Source organism: Nicotiana sylvestris, chromosome 4, assembly GCF_000393655.2.
Source record: "Nicotiana sylvestris chromosome 4, ASM39365v2, whole genome shotgun sequence".
In the NCBI taxonomy this organism is placed as follows: Eukaryota; Viridiplantae; Streptophyta; class Magnoliopsida; order Solanales; family Solanaceae; genus Nicotiana; species Nicotiana sylvestris.
Genome location: NC_091060.1, coordinates 151,375,346 through 151,398,134, shown reverse-complemented (window position 1 = coordinate 151,398,134; position 22,789 = coordinate 151,375,346). Strand labels below are relative to the sequence as shown.

General features: G+C 36.5%; 2 protein-coding genes, 1 non-coding gene and 1 pseudogene across 3 annotated transcripts; all 4 read left to right on the top strand.

The window, feature by feature from the left end:
* The first annotated feature begins 431 nt into the window (after positions 1–431).
* Positions 432–5,410, top strand: LOC104249463 (coatomer subunit alpha-1-like; annotated as a pseudogene).
* Positions 5,411–6,598: 1,188 nt separating this feature from the next.
* Positions 6,599–6,671, top strand: TRNAA-AGC (transfer RNA alanine (anticodon AGC)). The gene has a single exon. It is a non-coding gene; the product is annotated as a tRNA-Ala (tRNA).
* Positions 6,672–17,140: 10,469 nt separating this feature from the next.
* LOC138890348 (uncharacterized) lies at positions 17,141–18,677 on the top strand. Its single transcript, XM_070173729.1, has 3 exons — positions 17,141–17,192; positions 17,848–18,012; positions 18,109–18,677. The coding sequence occupies exons 1-3, from the start codon at positions 17,141–17,143 to the stop codon at positions 18,675–18,677; spliced, it is 786 nt and encodes a 261-aa protein (XP_070029830.1).
* Positions 18,678–20,780: 2,103 nt separating this feature from the next.
* On the top strand, positions 20,781–21,419 carry LOC138890347 (secreted RxLR effector protein 161-like). Its single transcript, XM_070173728.1, has one exon. The coding sequence runs from the start codon at positions 20,781–20,783 to the stop codon at positions 21,417–21,419; it is 639 nt and encodes a 212-aa protein (XP_070029829.1).
* Positions 21,420–22,789: the final 1,370 nt, after the last annotated feature.

The window sequence follows — 22,789 nt, the reverse complement described above, 5'->3', positions numbered from 1 at the left end:
ACAGTGACACCGTTTGTGAAAGTGAAGTTCTCCAGCCCAGTGGTGACGTAGTTCACTTGCTTTGTGCGTGACGTGGATTCGAGTCTGCATTAATTCTAAGTTCGTTTCTTACTTTTTCGTCACTAAGTAAACAAATGATACTATGTGATTTGACCAGATATATTTTCCTTTTATAATTAAGGAAACTTCATTATTAAGGAAAAAGATTAAATGTTTTTTTAAAATATTATTTTAAATGTTTTACACACCATATATTTCTTGGGTGCGTCTAAGATAATTTATTCGCCAAGTTTGATGTTATAAAATTTGTTTACTTTCTTAAGTGTGGCACGACTTATACAAAATGCTGCGTACACCATTGCAATTACGGTAGCTTTTTTCTTTGGTCTTACCAGAGAATGGAAAGAAACAAGTGAATTGGGTCTAATTTCTTATGAAAAGACAAAATCGCCCTTGTTTAGTTGAAACAAATTCTCCTTGGTTATGAAACAGAAACAGAAACAGAGTGATAGAGAGAGAAACTACTCAAAATGAACCCTAACCTTCAGATGCATACGAAGTTGGAGACGAAGAGTAATCGAGTGAAAGGACTCAGTTTTCATAGCAAAAGGCCATGGATTTTAGCTAGCCTTCACAGCGGTGTGATCCAGCTTTGGGATTACCGTATGGGAACTCTCATTGATCGATTCCACGAGCACGTTGGCCCCGTCCGTGGCGTTCATTTTTACTACTCTCAGCCTCTCTTTGTTTCCGGAGGTTTCATCTTTTTATATATACTATTGCATTGCTGTAAAATTGGTGCTATTGATTTCATGGAAGATTCGCTGATGAATACACGTATGTGATTTAAGAAAATCAGAATATGCTGTTTTTGATATTAGTGAAATTCCCGGTCAAGATTTTTTTGTTTTCTTATTTTATCTCTGTGATCAATGGCGTCAGCTAGCTAGGGTATGTCATTCGCATTAATTTTTTTCCTATGTTGTTTTATTGCTGTTTAGTTTGATTCATCGTTGAACTTGTTTAAAGAGAACTTCTTTGCATATTAGTTTATAAGTATGATTTTTTATATTAGTGTTTAATCATAGCAAATTACTTATATGGAGTAGTTTCTTTCATGCATTTCTTTAGCAGGACCATAGTTCAAGACACATTGTCAAAATCTAAAGCAACGTACTGTGAGCTCCTCTCTATATTATAGGCTCAATTCCGTAATGTCCATATTTATATTGATGATGATTGTTAACCTTATGGATGTGAAATCATTTTTATAGTGATGAAAGTGGCGCCGGGCAATAAATTTACCTATCATCACTAGAGCAAATAATAAATTAATATTTAAGGCATGTGTTTAACAGTCATCGTTGTCATCTTTGATTTACTTGTAACATTTTGTAAGCTAATATGTCCTTGTGCACTTGCATATTGAAAATACTGTTCTCAGCAGTATATTTGACACTCGCAGGGGATGACTACAAGATAAAGGTCTGGAATTATATGTGACGTCGGTGCTTTACACTGCTTGGGCATCTTGATTATATTTGCACTGTTCAATTTCATCATGAATATCCCTGGATTATCAGTGCAAGTGATGATCAGACAATGAGGATTTGGAACTGGCAGTCTCGCACTTGTATTTCTGACTTGACTGGGCACAACCATTATGTGATGTCTGCCTTATTTCATCCAAAAGAGGACTTGGTTGTCTCTGCATCCTTGGATCAGACTGTTAGGGTCTGGAATATTGGTGCCGTGAAGAAGAAAACTGTTTTAAGCCAGATGAATACAGACTTCTTTGGTGTCACAGATGCTATTGTGAAATATATTTTGAAGGGTCACGATCGAGGGGTTAACCGGGCTTCGTTTCATCCTACGCTGCCCCAAATAGTATCTGGTGCGAATGGAGGATGGATTAAAATCTGGCAGATGAATGGTATGCTCTAAATCTTAAAGTCAAAACCCAATTACTTAATTGGTTGTAAACATAAAATCCAACATTTTTATACTATTTGACATATTTTACTGTTATATATAGATCTAGCTGTAATAAGAGCTTTATAGTTGTCCTTTTCACTTGGCCAGGAATGGGATTTTAGAATTTGCATAACCTCCTCTCAGCTTTCATTAAAAACTTGTCAGCTAGGAACTCCATACTTAGCTGAAACTGTTTGTACCTTGCAAAGTCTGAGCTGGTAGTAGTAGCAGCACCTTAGCAGTTTGCATGTATCTCTAAAGCTTGCTCGAAGCTAATTAAGCTCATGCTGAGCTGTAGTTTTGTGGTACCTGTGAAGAGATGAATGCTTCTTCTTATTTGTTTGAGCGCATGCGAACCATACATGTAACTTCAACTCTTTCTATTCTTTTGGAGAAGAATGTTCTTCTTGAATTAAATTGATAAAAAAACAGGTGCTACTTCAGCTTGGATCAGGCTGCATTTTTTATCTTAATTTTTCAGGTCACCAGATTGATACTAACATTGCTAATAGTTTTTAATATTTCTAGATACGAAGGCTTGGGAGTTGAGCATATTCGGTCGCCATTTGAACAATGTATCATGTGTTTTGTTCCACCCAAGACAAAAAGTTATTGTTTCAAATTCAGAGGATAAGAGCATTCTAGTGTGGGATGCTCCACGATGGAAACTTCTTCACAGATTTGAGAGGGCGCGTGATAGATTCTGGATCCTTGCAGCTCATCCTGACATGAATCTTCTAGCAGCTGGACATGGCAGTGGGATGATAGTGTTCAAGTTGGTGAGAGAACGCCCTGCTTTTTCTGTGAGCGGTGATTCTTTATTTTATGTGAAGGATCGATTTCTGCATGTGCACGAGTATTCTACTCAGAAGGAAATTCGGTTGATGCCACATACATATAGATGACCACATGAAGACTCTCTTACCCCAGGTCCACGAACACTTTCTTACAGTCCTACTGAAAATGCTATGTTGATCTGTTTCGACATGGATGGGGGTTCCTATGAACTATACATGCTACCTAAAGAAAGTTATGTTTTGGGTCAGGGTATTCCAGATGGGAAAAGGGAAGTGGAGGATCAGCAGTTTTTGTTGCTCGGAACAGGTTTGCAGTGCTTGAGAAGAGCACCAACCAAGTCCTGGTTAAAGATCTGGAAAATGAAATTGTTAAGAAAACCCTTCTTCCTACTGCTACTGATGCAATATATTATGCCGGCACAGGAAACTTACTATGCAGGGCAGAGGACAGAGTTGTTATTTTTGATCTCCAGCAGAGAATTGTTCTTGGAGAGCTTCAGACTCCTTTCATCAGGTATATTGTTTGGTCATCTGACATGGAAAGTGTTGCTTTGCTTGGCAAGTATTCCATAGTACTAGCTGATAAGAAGCTTGTGCACCGTTGCACTCTTCGCGAGACAATTCGTGTCAAGAGTGGTGCCTGGGATGACAATGGGGTCTTCATATATACAACACCTATCCACATCAAGTACTGCCTTCCTAATGGGGATAGTGGAATCATCAAAACCTTAGACATCCCCGTCTACATTACTAAGATATTTGGGAGCACTATCTTTTGCTTGGATCAAGATGGGAAAAACTTTCCTATTATTATTGATTCAACTGAATACATTTTCAAGCTGGCCCTGCTTAGAAAGGATTATGACCAGGTTATGAGTATGATAAGAAACTCAAGGCTTTGCGGTCAAGCCCTGATTGCCTATTTGCAGCAGAAGGGTTTTCCTGAGGTTGCACTTCGTTTAGTTAAGGACGAGCTTACTCGTTTCGACTTAACACTTGAAAGTGGGAACATTGAGATAGCTCTTGAATCTGCTAAGAAGATTGATGAAAAAGATCATTGGTATAGGCTTGGGGTGGATGCCCTTCGGCAGGGTCATGCAGGTATTGTTGAATATGTCTATCAGAAGACGAAGAACTTTGAGAGGCTCGCTTTCCTTTATCTAATAACGGGAAACCTGGATAAGTTATCAAATATGATGAAAATTGCTGAGGTAAAGAATGAAGTTATGGGGCAATTCCACGATGCCTTGTACCTTGGTGATATTCGTGAGCGTGTTAAGATTTTGGAGAATGCTGGTCATCTGCCCCTTGCATACATTACAGCTGCAGTCCACGGGCTCAAGGATACTGCTAAGCGTCTTGCAGAAGAATTGAGCGGTAATGTTCCATCATTGCCAAAGGAGAAGAAAGCATCTCTGGTGCTGCCCCCTATTCCCATCTTGGATGGGGGAGACTGGCCTCTTTTGATGGTGACAAAAGAAGGTGGTCTAGATGCTACAGTCAGGGGTGGACATGAGGAGTATGAAGAGGCTGCAGATGCTGATTGGGGTGAGTCACTGGATATTGGTGAGGTGCAAGCTCTGCGTAACGAAGATGGAGGATGGGATCTTGAGGATCTGGATCTTCCACCTGATACTGACACACCAAAGACTGCTTCCAATGTCCGCTCTTCTCCTTTTGTTATCCCAACCCCTGGCATGCCTGTGAGCCAGATTTGGACCAAAAAATCATCTGTTGCTGCCGAACATGTGGCTGCTGGCAATTTCGAGACTGCTCTGCGGTTGCTGACCAGACAACTAGGGATTAAGAACTTCTCTCCTTTAAAGCAACTGTTTGCTGATCTTCATATGGGAAGCCACACACATCTGTGTGCCTTCTCCTCGACACCAATTATCTCTTTGGCGATTGAGAGAGGTTGGAGTGAGCCAGCTAGTCCCCATGTGCGGGGTCCACCTGCCCTTGTCTTTAATTTTGTTCAGCTGGAAGAAAAATTTAAAGCTGCTTATAGGGCCACAACTTCTGAGAAATTCTCTGATGCTCTTAGATTATTCCTGAGCATTCTTCACACCATTGTGGTTGAGTCAAGACGAGAGGTGGATGAGGTCAAGGAATTGATTATCCTAGTGAAGGAGTACATTTTAGGTTTGCAGATGGAGCTTAAGAGGAAGGAATTGAAAGATAATCCTGTTCGTCAGCAGGAGTTAGCTGCCTATTTCACACACTGTAATCTGCAGCTTCCGCACTTGAGACTCGCATTACAGAATGCTATGACTATTTTCTTCAAGGCAGGCAATCTTAGCTCAGCGGCCAGCTTTGCCAGGAGACTCGTGGAGACAAATCCAACCAATGAAAGCCAAGCCAAACAAGCCCGCCAGATTCTGCAAGCAGCTGAGAAAAATATGCGCCATGCTACACTGTTGAATTATGACTTCAGATATCCTTTTGTGGTATGTGGTGCAACATATGTCCCCATATACATGGGCCAGAAAAATGTTACTTGCCCGTATTGCGCTACTCATTTTGTTCCATCCCAGCTAGGTCAGCTTTGTAGTGTTTGTGATCTTTCAGTTGTAGGAACAGATGCCTCTGGCTTACTTTGCTCACCTTCACAGGTTAAATAATTTCACATTAGTTCGAAATCAAGATTCACTATGGAGTAAGTCTTTGCGGGTGAAGAAATACAAATACCCATCATGAAAAACACCCTCTCGGTTATGATTTTCATTTAAAATAAGATCAAAGCCTCAAAATTGGCTCCAAGAATGAACCAAAGAATCATAGACTTTACATGGTTAAAAGATCCAACAGCAGATATCACAAACTGTGACCAATCCATATTTCATGATAACAAGAAACGAAAAATAGTACCATCGGATTGTCCTAAAAGCAAAAGAATGGTATGACTATATATTCAAATAGGATAAATAAAAAAATTAAGCAACTTTAAGAATTGGAAACTTCCAGCACCAGAAGCTAGCAATTCCTCATGGCAATGCCATATTCCCAGTTTACCAAAATTCTTTCAAGCCATTCAACTGACATTACTCTCCTCTTAGAAATAGTCTGTAGTATGTGTGACCACATACCTTACTGGCGTATGGCGTGACAATAAAATTCAGCAATCATGGTAATTTGCTAATAAGGTATGTCGTCACACAATACTGCAGGCTATTTCTAACAATCTAATTAAGAAAACTATTTTAGCATTGTGAAAATTTCTCCAAGATCAAACAAGCCTTTCTCTGTGAGGCGTGAGGTCTACGAGAGAACAATAATAACAAAATTTAGCTACACCAGCAGGTTAGGAAATGAGGAGTAGAAGAAGCTAATTAAGATAAATGATGGCAACATTAACGGTTGAAGGAAAAAAGAGTACAAATGAGATATAGGTTCATGATTAGGCTATTCATAGGAATGCAAATAGCTTTTAATCATGCCAAATATCTTAGGAATGAAAATAGCTTCTTGATGGCCACTTAACCATGCACGAAACTTTAGCTAAACCATAGCATGTCCACCACATCTTTCGAAATATCACCGCATTGCCACAACTCCATTCACAATGACATGAAAACAACTTCTGAGAAAGATACTAATTAGTAGCAGACTAGCAGTTCTTATAGAGGCTCTGAAATCAAAGGGGAAAAACAGAACTTGAAGGCAAAATACATGAAACAGCCTTTTGGAGATGTCAAAAGTAGGCCTGAATTAAGTCTGAATGGTGCATTAACTTAATTTTAGCTCACTACACAGAATTTGTTCTTGTTTTCCAACTGTAAATTGGCCAACAGAAAACTAATTATAAAAGAGTCGTACAGTGAGCAAATGGGGATGTAGCTCAGATGGTAGAGCGCTCGCTTAGCATGCGAGAGGTACGGGGATCGATACCCCGCATCTCCATATGTATCTGAGGTTTAATTGTGAAATTCTTTTGTTTTTCTGCTTGTTTTTTCAAACATATAATAAAAACTAGACTAATCTTGTGGCAATTTCATCAAAGAAATTTTGATATGTAAAAGAAGTTACCATAATATAGTTGTCCAGTAATCCATGTTATCAGAAATTTTACCTTGGTGATCAATATTCGGATGTTTAACTTCTATATTCTCTAAAATTATTAAACATTTTTTTCCTAATAAATTTAAACACTTTTTAAAATATGACACTATATAGTCGTTGTAAAAAATATAGCCAAAATATGTATAAAATTTGTATATTTTATATATATATAAAATATATATAAAATAGAGTGTGTATATAAAACTTGTATGTATATATATATATATACACACACACTCTATTTGTTATATACAAAAATTATACAAGTTTTATACACTTTTTTCGGCTACCAGGTATAAATAATTTTTGGCAAGTTAAAAGTGATAATACTCCAACATTTTTTGGGTGAACCGAAAAATCCATTCAGCAGTATAGTACTTTGACTAATTCGAGTAGCATAATTTGTTGCTTTTTGTGGCTACTAACAAGTTTAAATTCAAATCAATGGCAACAGTATTCTTCCTAGCTACAGGTAAAGAGGGGTTTATTTACATTTAGAGTATCATCCTTCTTGGATTTAGAATACCTTTCTCAACAATGAAACTTATAGGTTGGACAAACTTTCGAAGAAGTTTTATAAAGCAAAACCATATTGGAGTAATAATTATAATGTTCAAGTTACAAGTAGGGGCGAAGCTATGTTGGCCTAAGGATGGTTAGTTGATCACCTTTCGCCCAAAAAATATACCACGTATAAGGTAAAATATTATTTGTTATTGATTAAAAATAGACTTTGAACACTTTTGCATAGCCCACTGGCAAAGGATGTTCAAAATTTAAACACCCTTATTGAATTTCCTGGTTTAGCCATTGGTTACAAGGTTATTTTACTCAAAATATTTACTCTCAAGCTGTTAGTGTATGCTGAAAATGCGTTGTAGCTACCTGGAAAACTATACTTATAAGAGCACATTTTTACTAAAGACCTCTTTTGTTAGGTAATGCTAAGGGTGTAATGCGGGTCGGGACCGGGCCTAAACAGACCTCGTGGGCCGGTCCTAAATGGGTCCGGGCTTCGCGGGTTTTTTGTAGTAATCGGCCCGGGGCCAGGATCACTAACTAATGGTCCCGGGCTAAGTAGGTCGGTCCCGGGCCTATGTGGGCCTAAGTGGGCCTGGCTTATCTTTTAAAAAGAAATTTGTTTAAGGCAATTTCTTGTATATATATATATATATATATGGGGGAGGGGGGCTAAGTGGGTCTGGCCTATTTTTTAAAAAATATTTTTATCTAAGGCGATTTCTTGTAAATTATATTATATAATTGTGACTTAAATTTTTTAATTCAAATTTAAAACACAAAATATTGTAAAGAGATATTCAAATGAATGCGTTATAATATTTTAACAAAACATGACAATATCTTTCTTAGTCTCCCCTCCCCCCTCCCCCAGTGCAATGAGCACAACTAGGTGCTAATACCACCATTGAGAAGAAAAAGAAATTAATCAAGAAGTGCCAAAATACAAGTTACATATTAATTTTACATGGTATCTCTTACAAATTTCATAAATCCTTCAAGGTTCGGAGGAACTTCCGTTGGTGGTGGCGGAAAAGTAGCTTGTTCATCACCACTTTCGGGCGAAGATGCATCCTCTGCAAGTTCAGCTAGCATTTCTTCGTAAGCTTCGTCTACCTCTGGTTGTGATTAAGCAAGTCCAAAATTTCTTCGTTCCGAACGGACCCAATCTCTGAAAAGTACTTATTTTTCCAAGCTCTCCCTCATAGACGCTCTATAATCACCAAGTTGAAGTCTTGCTTGACTGAAAGCGCTCTCCGATGCCATTGTTGAAGCTTGAATGGTTAAAATGTCTCGGGTCATCCTTGAAAGAATTGGAAAGTGTTTCTCTTTGACTTCCACCATTCCAAAATATTAAAGGAGCCGTCGGGATTCACTTCCTCAATTCCCTGTGACAAACAAACTTCAAGCTCATTTAATTGTGAACAATCACTAGTACTAGAATCTTGAGAACCCCTTAACCCGGCCCAAGCAATAAGTGCTCTTACTCTCGCAGTCTTTTTAGATGATTGAGAACTAGAAGAAGAAGTTGGAACATTTGGTCTAGCATTATCTATTACAATTTGATAAGCACTATAAATAGTTTGAGCATTTATTTTAATTGAGGCTTGTGCGTCCGAAAGTGTAGACAACTCCTCATCTTCAAGTGTTAAACCATTATAAATAGATTGATACTAATATTGAGGACCTCCTAATTCATAGTAGGATTTAACAAGGCAGCAACACCATAAATAGGGGGAATAGGGAAAAAATATTTTTTTAATTTTCTTTCTCATAGAATCAATAGCTTGTTCATAAATTTCCCCACCCTCTGAAAAATAAGCAAACAAATTTGCAAGTTCTGGAAGATAAACTAAACAGTTAGAAATAGTCGGATAATATTGCCCAGAAAATTCATTTGTAGCAATATGAAATTTTTCTAAAAAATCTACAAGCATTTTAACATTAGCTCAATCCGCATTTGTAAGGTGCTCATCATCATCACTTACATGAGCATTAAACGTTGAGTTTATGGGGTTTCTATATTCATATGCAACAACTAAACTTTTATATATGTAATTCCATCTAGTTGGACAAGGTTTAGGAACCTTTCTTTCTCTTAGGCCAAATTCATCGCATCTTTTAAAATATTCTCTAAGTCTACTTCTATGGGTTAATTTCAGCAACAGGACTAGTGGGTGTATCGTCATCCGATTGCGTTTTATCCAAATCTATTTCCTGCTCATTATCTTTATCAATAGTTGGATTACCATGAAGAGCATTCATATATTCATGATCTAATTGTTCACCACCTCCAACATTATGCAAATATTGACTCTCAGTAAATTGTTATAAAGTATTATCACTATCAAGAATAGAAGCAGGTGGAGCGCGGCTATGGGGTTTGGGTAGGGGAGCCCGGCGAATTGGAGGAGGAATAGATTGGCCACTAGATTCACCACTCTTGTATTTTTCCTTAATTTTACTAAATATTTTTTTAACGAAAAAACCATCTTAATTAATCAAACAATACAAAAGTAAATAAAACAAAACAAAACTATAATATTAAAACTTAAGAGTTGGAACGAGTTTACCGAATTGATGAACAACTTGTTGAAAATTAAATATCATTGAAGACTTGAATACTTCAATCCATTGACTTCATAATTTTTCACAAATTGCAACAATAAAGTAAGCAATTATAGAAGAAAAATAGAGAGAGAGAGAGAGAGAGAGAGAGAGAGAGAGAGAGAGAGAGGGAGATTGATAATTTTGTGAGAAAAATGAAAGAATGAGGGGGTATTTATAGTTGAAAATAGGGAAAAGTGTAATTGTAAAAAGTTTGGGGTTAAAACAAAGTTGGGGGGGGGGGGGATTAAATGGCTATTTTAGAAATAGTAAACGACTATTTTTGCAGGTCAACGACCATTTTTTAAACTTTAGTAACGGCTAAAAAAAATTTTGGAATAAATTTTTATTTTATTTTTAAAATAGCCGTTGGGCCCGCTTGAACCCGTTTAGGACCGGGTGAACCTGCTCACTTAGCAGTCGGTCCTGGGCTCACACGGTCCCTCTCCTCACGGGCTTTTGCAGTGAACCGGTCCACTTAGGATCCCACCCTACCTGGTTCCGGATTTAAACGATTAGGCCCGTTTAGGCCCATATGAACTCGCGGGCCCGGGCCTAGCCGGCCCACATGCCAGCCTTAGGTAATGCTGTGTATTATTTATCCTTGGTCCGAAAATATATATCATACGTAAATGCAGGTTCGATGAAAGTTGGGGAGCTACACTATGACGACAAGTATAATACATTGAACATAATATCAAGAATAAGTAGCTTTAGCCCCCCAAAAAAAAAAGAAATTGTAATAAAAGTACTGCCAACAACGTCCTTCGACCCATTGATATTATACAATATGTGTTTAACTAATATATACTGATATTTTACATTATCAAATCGCTTAAAAATCAATTACAATTATTTCTATAGCAAGCATGGAATAATAATAGCGAAACATAATAAGTGGGTGTTTGAACATAAAAATTTTAAAATTCTGAAAAAAAAAGTGAAATTATTTTTTAAGTGAAAATGGTATTTGAAAATTAGAGTTGTGTTTGGACATGAATATAATTTTGGGTTGTTTTTAAATTTTTGTGCGTGATCTGAGTGAAAATTTTGAAAAACAACTTTTTGTAATTTTTAAATTTTCGCAAAATTCTAAAATTTATTTTCAAGTGAAAATCTAAAATTTTATGGCCAAATACTGATTTCGTAAAACTGAAATTTTTTGGAAGAAAGTGATTTTTTTGGGCCAAACGGGCTCTAAGTAACTTGTCACATCATATAATATTGTAATGGTAATTGCACAAACTTTCTATATTGTTGGTTTTTATAATTTAAATCCATACATGTAAACAAAAATCAAGTACACGAGTGGTCAAATGTGATAAAGGGCCGTCACCTGGGTCCTGCATATTACCCAATCACACACGCAAAATCAAGTTGAGTTGAAATGTCCTTTTCGAGCTACTCGCATTTATTTGAAAAAGAAGGGCTCTAAAAGAAATAAAACACGAATTGCATATTGTCACGATCCGGATTTTTCACCGTCGGGAGTCGTGATGACGCATACTAATGTGAGCTAGGCAAGCCGACTGTTTGAACAAATTACCCTTTTACCAAGTTTATATTCCTTAACAATTATAAAACAATAACGTGTAGACCGCAGAAATTACAATAAGCGGAAGAAATACAGTAAACTATCTGAAATATGTATCTAATACAACTATTTGAGCTTCAACCACCCATAACTGGTGTCACAGTTTCACAAACGATCTAAGAATACTACATACAAAGTCTGAAAGATAAAAGATACAATGTTTCTGAACTAAGTAAATGAAACAGGAGTAAAGGGATAGAGGGAGACGCCAGGGCCTACGGACGCCTGCAGGACTACCTTGGATCTCCGCGTGGACTGAAGGCAGCCACCCAATCTACAGTCTGAAAGTTGCTGCTCCGAGATCTGCACATAATGCAGAGTGTAGTATCAGCACAACCGACCCCATATGTTGGTAAGTGCTAGCCTAACCTCAGCGAAGTAGTGACGAGGCTAGGACCCGACTACCAAATAAACATGTATAATTTAACTATATACAACAGAAAAGAAGAACAGTAATATACAGTCAAGTATGAGAGGGGTAACATGTTGCGGGGGAACTATCAATTTAGAATAGAAAGGCAACAGGTACTTAAAAGAAACAACATATCTCAAATATCGACAAAGAATCAGGAATCAATAAGTGCACGGCATCACCCTTCGTGCTTTTACTCTCATCCTCACCAAAGCAGTCAAATAATGAAAATGTGCACGGCATCACCCTTCGTGCTTTTACTCCCATCCTTACCATATAATCAATATAATCGGCACGGAATAGTACGCCGTGCGACACGGCATCACCCTTCGTGCTTTACACTCTTTCCTCACAAATCATACACGACATCACCCTTCGTGCTTTAACACTCTTCCTCACCCAAACAATAATCACAAATAATAGGGCAAGGGAATAATGAAATTACAATAAGAATCCCGGCAAGGGAACAATAGTTCAACAATCAAGTCCCGGCAAGGGAACAACATCATAAGAAACATCAACATCCCGGCTAGGGAGATAACATTAAAAGCAATAAATTCCCGGCAAGGGAGATAATATAATGATCATCTTCTCTTTTTCACTTTTACTTCTCAACTCACTTCACAACTCGAGCCAATGCTCTAAAAGGTACAATTACCACTTATACTTTCACATTTCATTGTACAACTTGATCCAACGCTCCTCAATGTTCAAATGTCACAATTACTTCCACAAACTTTGCCCAATAATAGAAATCATCATCCAAGCATGAATAATACAACGAATCCATAATAATCATAATATAAGATTCAGGGACATATTTGACACCAACGTATAGATACTCGTCACCATGCCTAACTCGACAAATACCACATAGCAAATAGGACTCGACTTCTAATCCCTCAAGCTAAGGTTAGACCAAACACTTACCTCGATGCCACGAACACAATTCAAGTCTCTACTATCGCTTTACATCTTGATTCCACCACCAATTCGCTTGTATCTAGCCACAAGTTGCTTGATTACATCAATAAACGCTAAATGAATCAATTCTAATACATTAAATAAGTTTTCTAAAGTTTTACCCAAAAAGTCAAAAATGCCCCCGGGCCCACATGGTCAAAACCCGAGGTTCGAACCAAAACTCGATTACCCATTTCCCCACGAACTCAAATATATAATTTGTTTTGAAATCGGACCTCAAATTGAGGTACAAATCCCAAATTTTTGAAAAACCTAGGTTCTTCCAAAACACCCAATTTCCCCATGAAAATCATTGATTTTGAGTTGAAATTATGTGAAAAGATATTAAGGATTGAAGAAAACTAGTTAGAAATCACTTACAATCGATTTGGAGAAAAAGTTGCCTTTGAAAAATCGTCCTAGGGTGTTTTGGTTTTGAAAGAGTGTGAAAAATGGTTGAAATGCGTCTAAGTTATGAACTTACAGGTCTCTGATGTCGCAATTGTTGCGAACCCCTCAGAAAAATGGACTTTCGCATTTGCGATCCACTCAGCTTTCCAGTCATCATCGCATTTGCGAGAGACCGTTCGCAAATGCAAAATCGCATTTGCGAGAAAACAGTCGCATTTGCGACTCGGGCTGCCAGGTCCATTCTTCGCATTTGCGAAGGTTTGTCGCATCTGTGAGCTCACATTTGCGAGCCAGGCTTCGCAATTGCGAAGCCTGCAGACCTGATCGCACCAGCTGAAAACCTGCAATTTTTCAAGTCCAAAATCCACCCCGTGGTCTATCCAAAACTCACCCGAGCCCTCGGGGCTCCAAACCAAATATGCACACCAACCTAAAAACATCATACAGACTCGCTCGTGCATTCAAATCACTAAAATAACATCAACAACTATGAACTTAGCATCAAAATCATGAAATTTGTTAAGAACTCCTAATTTTCCCAATTTCCTCAAATAAGGTCCGATTCATGTCATTTCAAGTCCGTTTCTTACCAAATTTCACAAACTTATCTTAAATCACATATAAGACCTGTACCGGGCGCCGGAACCAAAATATAGGCCCGATACCATCAAATTTTAAATACGTTTATTTCCAAAGCTCATAAATAATTTCAAAAAATAATTTTCTTTAAAAATTCATCTCTCGGGCTTGGAACCTCGGAATTCGATTCCGGGCATATGCCCAAATCCCATATTTTCCTACGAACTCTCCGGGACCGTCCAATCACGGGTCCAGGTCCGTTTACCCAAAATGTTGACCGAAGTCAACTTAATTCATTTTAAAGTCAAAATTCATCGTTTTTAACAGATTTTTACATAATGGCTTTCCGGCTACGCGCCCGGATTGCACACGCAATTCGAGGTGATGCCTAAAGAGGCTTTTAAGGCCTCGAAACGCAAAATTTACCTTTAAAACAATCATCACACATATATAGTGTTTTTTTTTAATAAAAACTGTTTAGTGTATTAGAATGTGATATCACTTACTATTACCGGTCTTTGATTCCTTAAACTCATCAATCTATATCTGCTTTCCTCTATCTTTTTTTTTTTTTTTCCGGTTATTAATTTGAACAAGAAGAATTAGTTATATTTACTTTATGCACATGGATCTAAACGATCATTTGTTGTTTAACGAATGCTAAACATTGTGGTCTCATTTTAAAGTTTGATACTATTTTACTGACGACAAACTATGTAGACGTTTGGACATAAAAATTATAATTTTTGAAAATGTCATTTTCGAAAAATTTCCAACAACATGCAAAATTTCGTAGATAAACACGTTTTTAAAAAACAAAAAGGGAAAAAAATCTATGAACAAACATGTCCTAAAATTTAACTTCGAGAAATTTAATTACTTAGACCCAATGGACCTATTCTACTTGACAAATATATATAACATGAGGTGCTTCTATTGAAATTGAGGTAACTAGGTGTAGACTTAATTATTGTTCTTTAACGAAATAAAAAAAATATTAAATTATTTAAGAAAACGCCACTCTAGTAAATGATCCAAATATTTTTGAAGTAGCTAGTACAAATAGAGTTTAGGATTCAAAACGTGATAGCAGTAGACAATAAGCCAAAAATTGGGGACACATTCTGAAAGGTTCGGTCAGGGGCCAGGACACTATCCTCGATACTCGAGCGATGTGCTTACGTGAAGGCCAGTGAGATTTTTAATATAAAAGGCAGTAATCATTATCTTAAAATGATTATCCATTTACTAATCAACTTGGTACCCATGTCATGCATTCCTGTCGTAAAGTGCCTCAACATGGAAAATTTCAAAAAACTTCAACCTGATGAAAAGTCCGATTTGGATAAGAAAAATTAAGGAGCCAGCTAAGCCAAGTGAAGAACGCATGGGTATCACCTATATATGTAGCGTTTGAAAGATAATACATCCACAAATCACTCTATCTTTCCAAAAGCGTTCAAACTTAAAAGAAGTAAAAAAAGAACTCTCGGACAAAAAGTGTTCATTACATATTATATATTTTTAACATCTAATATTTTACCTATATACACGATATAATTTTTCAAGAAAGAATAGTCAATTGACTATCATTCTAACAATGTAGCTTTGCCACTGCATACTGTATAAGTTTCAGAAAATACTTTTGGGAATAATTTATCTTTCTTTGCTTCTCAAAAGGTGCTTTTGAGATAAATTATTTTCAAAAATATTTTTCTTTCTAAAAGTTTGACCAATTTCCTTAACTTTGAAAAAAAAAATATTTGACCTAAAGAAAACACTTTGTCCAAAAAGAAACTCGGCGAAATAGGCTTTTAATATATTCTATCGACTCTAAAGACCGATTCGATGGAAGGAACTGTTAGATTTCGTGAATGTGTGTGAATAGAAAATGGAAGAGGCACCTTTTGAATTGTACATCTTCATCTTACCCTTTCATTGTCTATAAATTTAGAGGCTTGGCCTCATTTTTCATATATAAAAAATCTGAAAACTTTCTACATTATTGCATTATTTTCTAAATAAACATAAGTGTGAAGTGTGATTTACTCTGTTTGTTGAGTTCGCTAAAGTTCTGTGATTTGTAGTGCTGCTATCACAGAATAGTTATTCCGTTCTATTTTGGGAGGAATTAATCCGAAAATCTTGAACAACAATGAGGGATTTAAATTCCTTAAGAATACACAAGCAACTTATGAACTCGAAATTATTTTATATTTCGTTTATTGAACTAATTTTTGTTTGCTTTTCTAATTTTCTCGTTTCCAACACAAATTAATAACAGGAACCAGATCAATATTAGAGTTCAACGGTTAGGTCAGAATTCTACTATGGAGCTCAGTTATATTAAATTCTGACCTACTAAAGACAATAATTTATTTATGTATGTTATTTCTCACCTTGCATTCCAATTCGAGAAACTGTTTCTTACCTTCTTACATAAAGTAGTGATAAGAGCACTTAATTAATTACTATTCACCCCACGACATTGTTGTCAGCAAGCAACTTTGGCAGCATTGTCATTCGTCACATGCAACCTTAAACTTATAGTAACACCTATTCACATCTGCCATGCAGGAATCCTATAATTAGCACAGCAAAGCAAATTGACCATACAACCCTTCTATAAGGAAAAACAAAAAGAGAAACAATATATTAATAGCCCATGACAAGTAAATGCAACATTAAACGTGATTGAAGTTTCATACTACTAATAGCTAAAACTGTACTCGAGATGCATAATTTAATACAACAGAAAAAAATAATCCGGTAAAAAGTTTAATTATACATGTAAAAAAAACTAAAATATCAACAAATATTAATTCGAACTCATAATCTTAGAAGTCTAATGTGTTTAGTGTTGAGCTTTAAGTTTGGTGTAGCTTAAAGAGGGTGAATGAGAAATGGAGGGAAAATAAAATGTTTGAGTTTCCCTCCTTAGCAAAGGGACATCGTCCCATATTATTGGAGGAAGAAAAGACTTTTGATGGGTATATATATAATTGCTCTTCTTCTAGCTCTTAAAGAGTTAAGAAGAAGGCAAGACTCGCGTCGTCGTCGCTCGGCTCGGCTTCGGCTTCGGACAAAATTCCTTTTAATTAATTAACGAAAATTCAATCTGAAACAACCCATGACCAGAGACCCGGTCCGGTCCATTTTCTTTCCCGGATTATTTTAAATCAGTTTTCTAATTTTTCCGCAATATTCCCACCTGTTCCAACAACTATGGTTGTTCTTAAAGCTTGCAAACCTTTTCAGAAACAGTGCCAAATGGACTGTAAATATGTCTTGAATCCCAGAATTTTTACTTACTAAATTTTCTGATTATCTCCTTCTTCTTCTTCACAATATTTTTCAGTGTGTTTTACGACCATTGAGTGGTTCGCCGTTCACAAGAGTTTTTGGTAAAATACGCTGGTGAGTTAAATCGTTCTATCCTGGGAGGATATATTCCAGCACCTCGGGTACTTGAGGGGAATAATTTCCTTAAGGACACGCTGTGTGTTCAGTGCGCTCGATTTATTCCTATATTATTTTTTTAGAATTTATTTTGTCGTTCTGGTTCTACTAACTTTCTGTTTTTGTTTTTCCAGAAAGTTTATTGTTTTATTGTTTATTACAACAATACAGATTTACTAACAATCTTAAGAAAATTAATTTATTATATTCTATATTCTGTTTTTGGAGATTAAAACCTGTGTGATTTTCTACTACTTCTGAATTTTACTATTCTGATTTGAAGATATAAAAACTTCATCAGAATATTGAAATTCAGAAAACGATTTGAAGAACATAAAAACTTCATCGTTTTCTGTGAAACAACATATATAAAAACTTCAATTTTTATTTATCATACGTATTATTTATTGTTAATTACAGTATTGTTTATTGTTCTGATTTTGCCATTAATTGAACTCTTCTGTTGTTGACAGTGAGAATAGCAATTGATAACGGAATTTCTTCTTTGATTGTTGCGGCAACGACGATAGCCTCGTTAAGCCGGACTGTTGTTCCACCGGCCGAGAAACCGGAAAAATTTTCTGGAGCCAACTTCAAAGGATGGCAGCAAAGGGTGTTCTTTTGGCTTACTACACTTGGTATGCAAAAATTCACCAGTGAAGAACCTCCAATGCCTGTCGCGGACATGTCGGACAACGAGAAATTCATGATTGTTGAGGCGTGGAAATAGACAGATTTTCTTTGCAAAAGCTATATCTTAAGAGCTTTAGAGGATGACTTGTATAATGTATACAGTACGGTGAATACTTCGAAAGAATTATGGGACGCACTTGAGAAGAAGTACAAGATTGAAGATGCATGCTTGAAGAAGTTCGTGGTTGCCAAGTTTCTAGACTATAAAATGATAGACAACAAAACTGTTGGAACCCAAGTTCAGGAGTTTCAACTTATTTTTCACGACCTTATTGCTGAAGGTATGGTCTTGAATGAAGCATTTCAAGTGGCTGCAATGATTGAAAAATTGCCTCCTTCGTGGAGAGATTTCAAGAATTATCTTAAGCACACGCGTAAAGAAATGAAGTTGGAAGATCTTGTGATTTGTCTCAAGATTGAGGAAGACAACAAAACAGCCGAGAAGAAGTCTCGTGGAAATTCAATGATCAAGGGAGCTAATATCATTGAGGGGACTGCTCCAAAAAGTAATAAGAGGAAGAGGTCTTCTGGACAGACTAATGAGCAAAACAAAAAGAAAATTCAAGGGCAACTGTTACAATTGTGGAAAAGTTGGTCACAGTGTCCCTGATTGTCATCTCCCGAAAAAGGATAAGAAGAAGGGACATGCCAACATAGTGGAGAATAATGATGACATTGATGATCTGTATGTAATGCTTTCTGAAAGCAACCTAGTTGGAAATCCGAAGGAGTGGTAGATTGACTCTGGAGCCACTCGACATGATTGTGCTGTCAAAGAAGCATTTGCGACTTACTCTACTGCTGGTCCCGAAGAACAGGTTTCCATGGGAAATAATGCAACAACCAAGATTGAAGATTATGGAAGATATTCTTGAAGATGACTTTCGGCAAGGTGTTAATGCTCAACAACATTCTTTATATTCCTACAATTAGGAATAATTTAGTTTCTAGTTGTAAGCAAGAATGAAATGTATGTTGGAAAAAGCTACCTCACGGAGGGTCTTTTCAAACTCAATGTAATGATTGTTGACAGTACGAATAAAATTTTAGCTTCTTCTTATTTGTTGGAGTCAAATGATTTATGGCATATTCGTTTAGGATATGTCAATTATAAAACCTTGCGGAAGTTAATTAATTTAGAAGTATTGCCTAATTCGAGTGTAATAAATCGAAATGTCAAATATGTGCTGAATCTAAGTTTGTAAAAGTATCCTTATAAGTCTGTTGAAAGGAATTCAAATCCATTAGACTTAATTCATAGCGACATTTCCGATATGAAGTCGACACCATCTCGAGGTGGGAAAAAGTATTTTGTTACTTTTATTGACAATTGCACTCGATATTGTTATGTTTATTTGCTTAATAGTAAGGATGAAGCAATTGAAGCATTTAAGTAATACAAGAATGAAGTGGAGAATCAATTGAATAAAAAGATCAAAATGATTAGAAGTGATCGGGGTGGAGAATATGAATCTCCGTTTGCAGAAATATGTTCGGAATATAGAATTATCCATCAAACTACTGCACCTTACACACCTCAATCAAATAGAATTGAGGAAAGGAAAAATCGAACATTAAAGGAAATGATGAATTCTTTATTAATAAGTTCCTGATTATCGCAGAATTTGTGGGGGGAAGCTATCCTTACAGCTAACCGAATACTTAAAAGAGTACCCTACATCAAATCGCAATCTATTCCTTATGAAAAATAGAAAGGAAGAAAACCTAACTTGAAATATTTCAAAGTGTTAGGGTGTCTAGCAAAGGTACAAGTTCTTTTACCTAAAAGAGTTAAAATCAGACCAAAAACGATAGTGCTTTTTTATTGGTATGCTACAAATAGTAAAGCATGTCGGTTTTTGGTTCATAAATCCGATAATCCCGAAATTCATGTTAATATGATAGTGGAATCAGATAATGCTGAATTCTTTGAAAGCATCTATCCGTATAAAATTGAATGTGAGTCGTTAAGTGAAATACCTAAAAGACATCGGGAAGAACCAAGGGAAAATACTCCAAGTGTAGAAGATCCAATGCATAGCAAACGTCAAAGAACATCTACTTCTTTTGGACCAGATTTTGTGATATTCTTACTTGAAAATGAGCCTCAAACTTTTAAAGCGGCTATGTCATCTTCTGATTCAGCGTTTTGAAAAGAGGCCGTCAATAGTGAGATTCAATCAATTTTGGCTAACCATACATGAGAATTGGTTGATCTTCCTCCAGGAAATAAGCCTTTAGGTTCGAAATGGATCTTTAAACGGAAAATGAAAGCTAATGGCACTATTGACAAATATAAAGCAAGACTTGTTGTCAAAGGTTATAGACAAAAACAAGGCCTTGATTACTTTGACACTTACTCTCCAGTAACGAGGATAACATCTATTAGGATGTTAGTGGCACTAGCGGCCGTGTATGGTCTTGAAATCCATCAAATGGACGTTAAAATAGCTTTCTTAAATGGAGAATTGGAGGAAGATATTTACATGGAACAATTTGAGGGTTTTGTGGTCCCTAGTAAAGAAAAGAAAGTGTGCAAACTTGTTAAGTCGCTTATGGACTTAAACAAGCACCCAAACAATGGCATGCCAAATTTGACCAAATAATATTGGCAAGTAGGTTTAAAATCAACGAGTGTGACAAATGTATTTACATTAAAAACACCCCAGGTCATAAAGTCATTGTTTGTTTATATATTGATGACATGTTGACAATGAGCAAAGGTATGGCAGATATAGATGCTACTAAGCGCATGTTGGCTAGCAAATTCGACATGAAAGACTTAGGAGTTGCTGATGTGATCTTAGAAATCAGAATTCACAAGACTCCACAAGGTCTAGCATTATCACAGTATCACTACATTGAAAAGGTACTCAACAAGTTCAAGTATTTGAATTTCAAATTTTCCAAGACTCCAATTGATGTGAGTTATGCACTTCAAAATAATGAAGGTGAAAGTGACTCACAACTGAACTATGCAAGAGTATGGGAAAGTTTGATATATATCATGAATTGTACGCAACCAGATATAGCATGTGCTATTAGCAAACTGAGTCGGTTTACAAGTAATCCCGATCAAATACATTGGATGGCAATGAAACGAGTTTTGGTGTATCTAAAACATACCCAAAATTATGCTTTGCATTATAACAAATATCCCTTCGTTATTGAGGGATATAGTGATACAAATTGGATCACCGGATCATGTGAAGTCAAATCCATGAGTGGATATGTTTTCACAATTGGGGGTGGAGTAGTGTCTTGGAAATCATCCAAACAAATATGCATTGCATGTTCTACAATGGAATCTGAATTCATAGCTTTAGATAAGGCCAGTGAAGAAGTTGAATGACTCCGAATTTTTTTGGAAGATATTCCATTTTGGACCAAACCTTTGGCACCTATTTATATACATTGTGATAGTCAAGCGACAATAGGCAGGGCAGAGAGCGTTATGTATAACGAAAAATCTAGTCATATACGACGGAGACACAATACCGTTAGAAAAATACTCTCTAGCGGTGTTATCACGATTGACTATATAAAGTCAAGAGATAACGTGTCAGATCCACTTAGAAAAGGCCTATCTAGAGAGGCAGTTGAAAGATCAGTAAACAGAATGAGATTAAGGCCTAGGACAAGTCATCATGGTGGTAACTCTACCTAGCAAACTGGAGATCCCAAGGGCTAGGTTCAAAGAGATCAAACAAAGTTATGAATAATGGTTCAACATTGTCAAATAACTCAACCCATTCTCGTGATGAAAACAATGTTCAAAATTGAGGTAACGCATTAAGGCTTTTTGATGAGTCAATAAAGCTTAAAGTTTTTTAATGATTTGCTAAGTCTGGCAGGATATGACCAGATAGTGTGTCTTCAGGATTACATGTTTAGGAATCATCTATGTGAGTATGAAGTGTAGGCCGTTTCAAGGGGAATGAAAGTAAAGGCCCATTCTCTAAGCACTCATGAAACCAAGCGGTGTTCATGGCTGAAACGAACACAACTGTGAGAACCATAGATGGTTAAGGATTGATTGTGTGACTTATGTTGTCTAGGTATACAACAAAGCTCGATGGTTCAAAGATATCAAATCTACCGATTGACCGAGTATATTCGATATAAGTTCACTACAGAAAGTTCAAAGGGAAACCTACTTATCCAGATGGAATTAGTTTTTGCATGTAAAACATACATGCGTTTGTGCATTCCTTTATTTTATATCCATTCCCCATTCATATGGGGGATTGTTGGGTTTTAAGCTTGGTGTAGCTTAATTTTAAGCTTGGTGTAGCTTAAGGAGGGCAAACGGGAAATGGAGGGAAAATGAAATATTTGAGTTTCCCTCCTTAGCAAAGAGACATTGTCCCATATTGGAGAAAGAAAAGACTTTTGATGGGTATATATACAATTGCTCTTCTTCTAGCTCTTAAAGAGTTAAGAAGAACACAAGCCTTGCACCGTTGTCGTCTTCGCTCGCTCGGCTCGGCTTCAGCTTCGGATTCTGATTTGGTCAAAGATTGATTGATTAATCTTTTTGGACAAAATTTCTTTCAATAATTTAATTAATTAACAAAAATTCAATCCGAAATAACCCATGACCAGTGACCCAGTTCAGTCCGTTTTCTTTTCCGGATTATTTTAAATATGTTTTCTAATTTTCTTGCAATATTCCCTCCTGTTCCAACAGCTATGGATGTTCTGAAAGGTTGCAAACCTTTT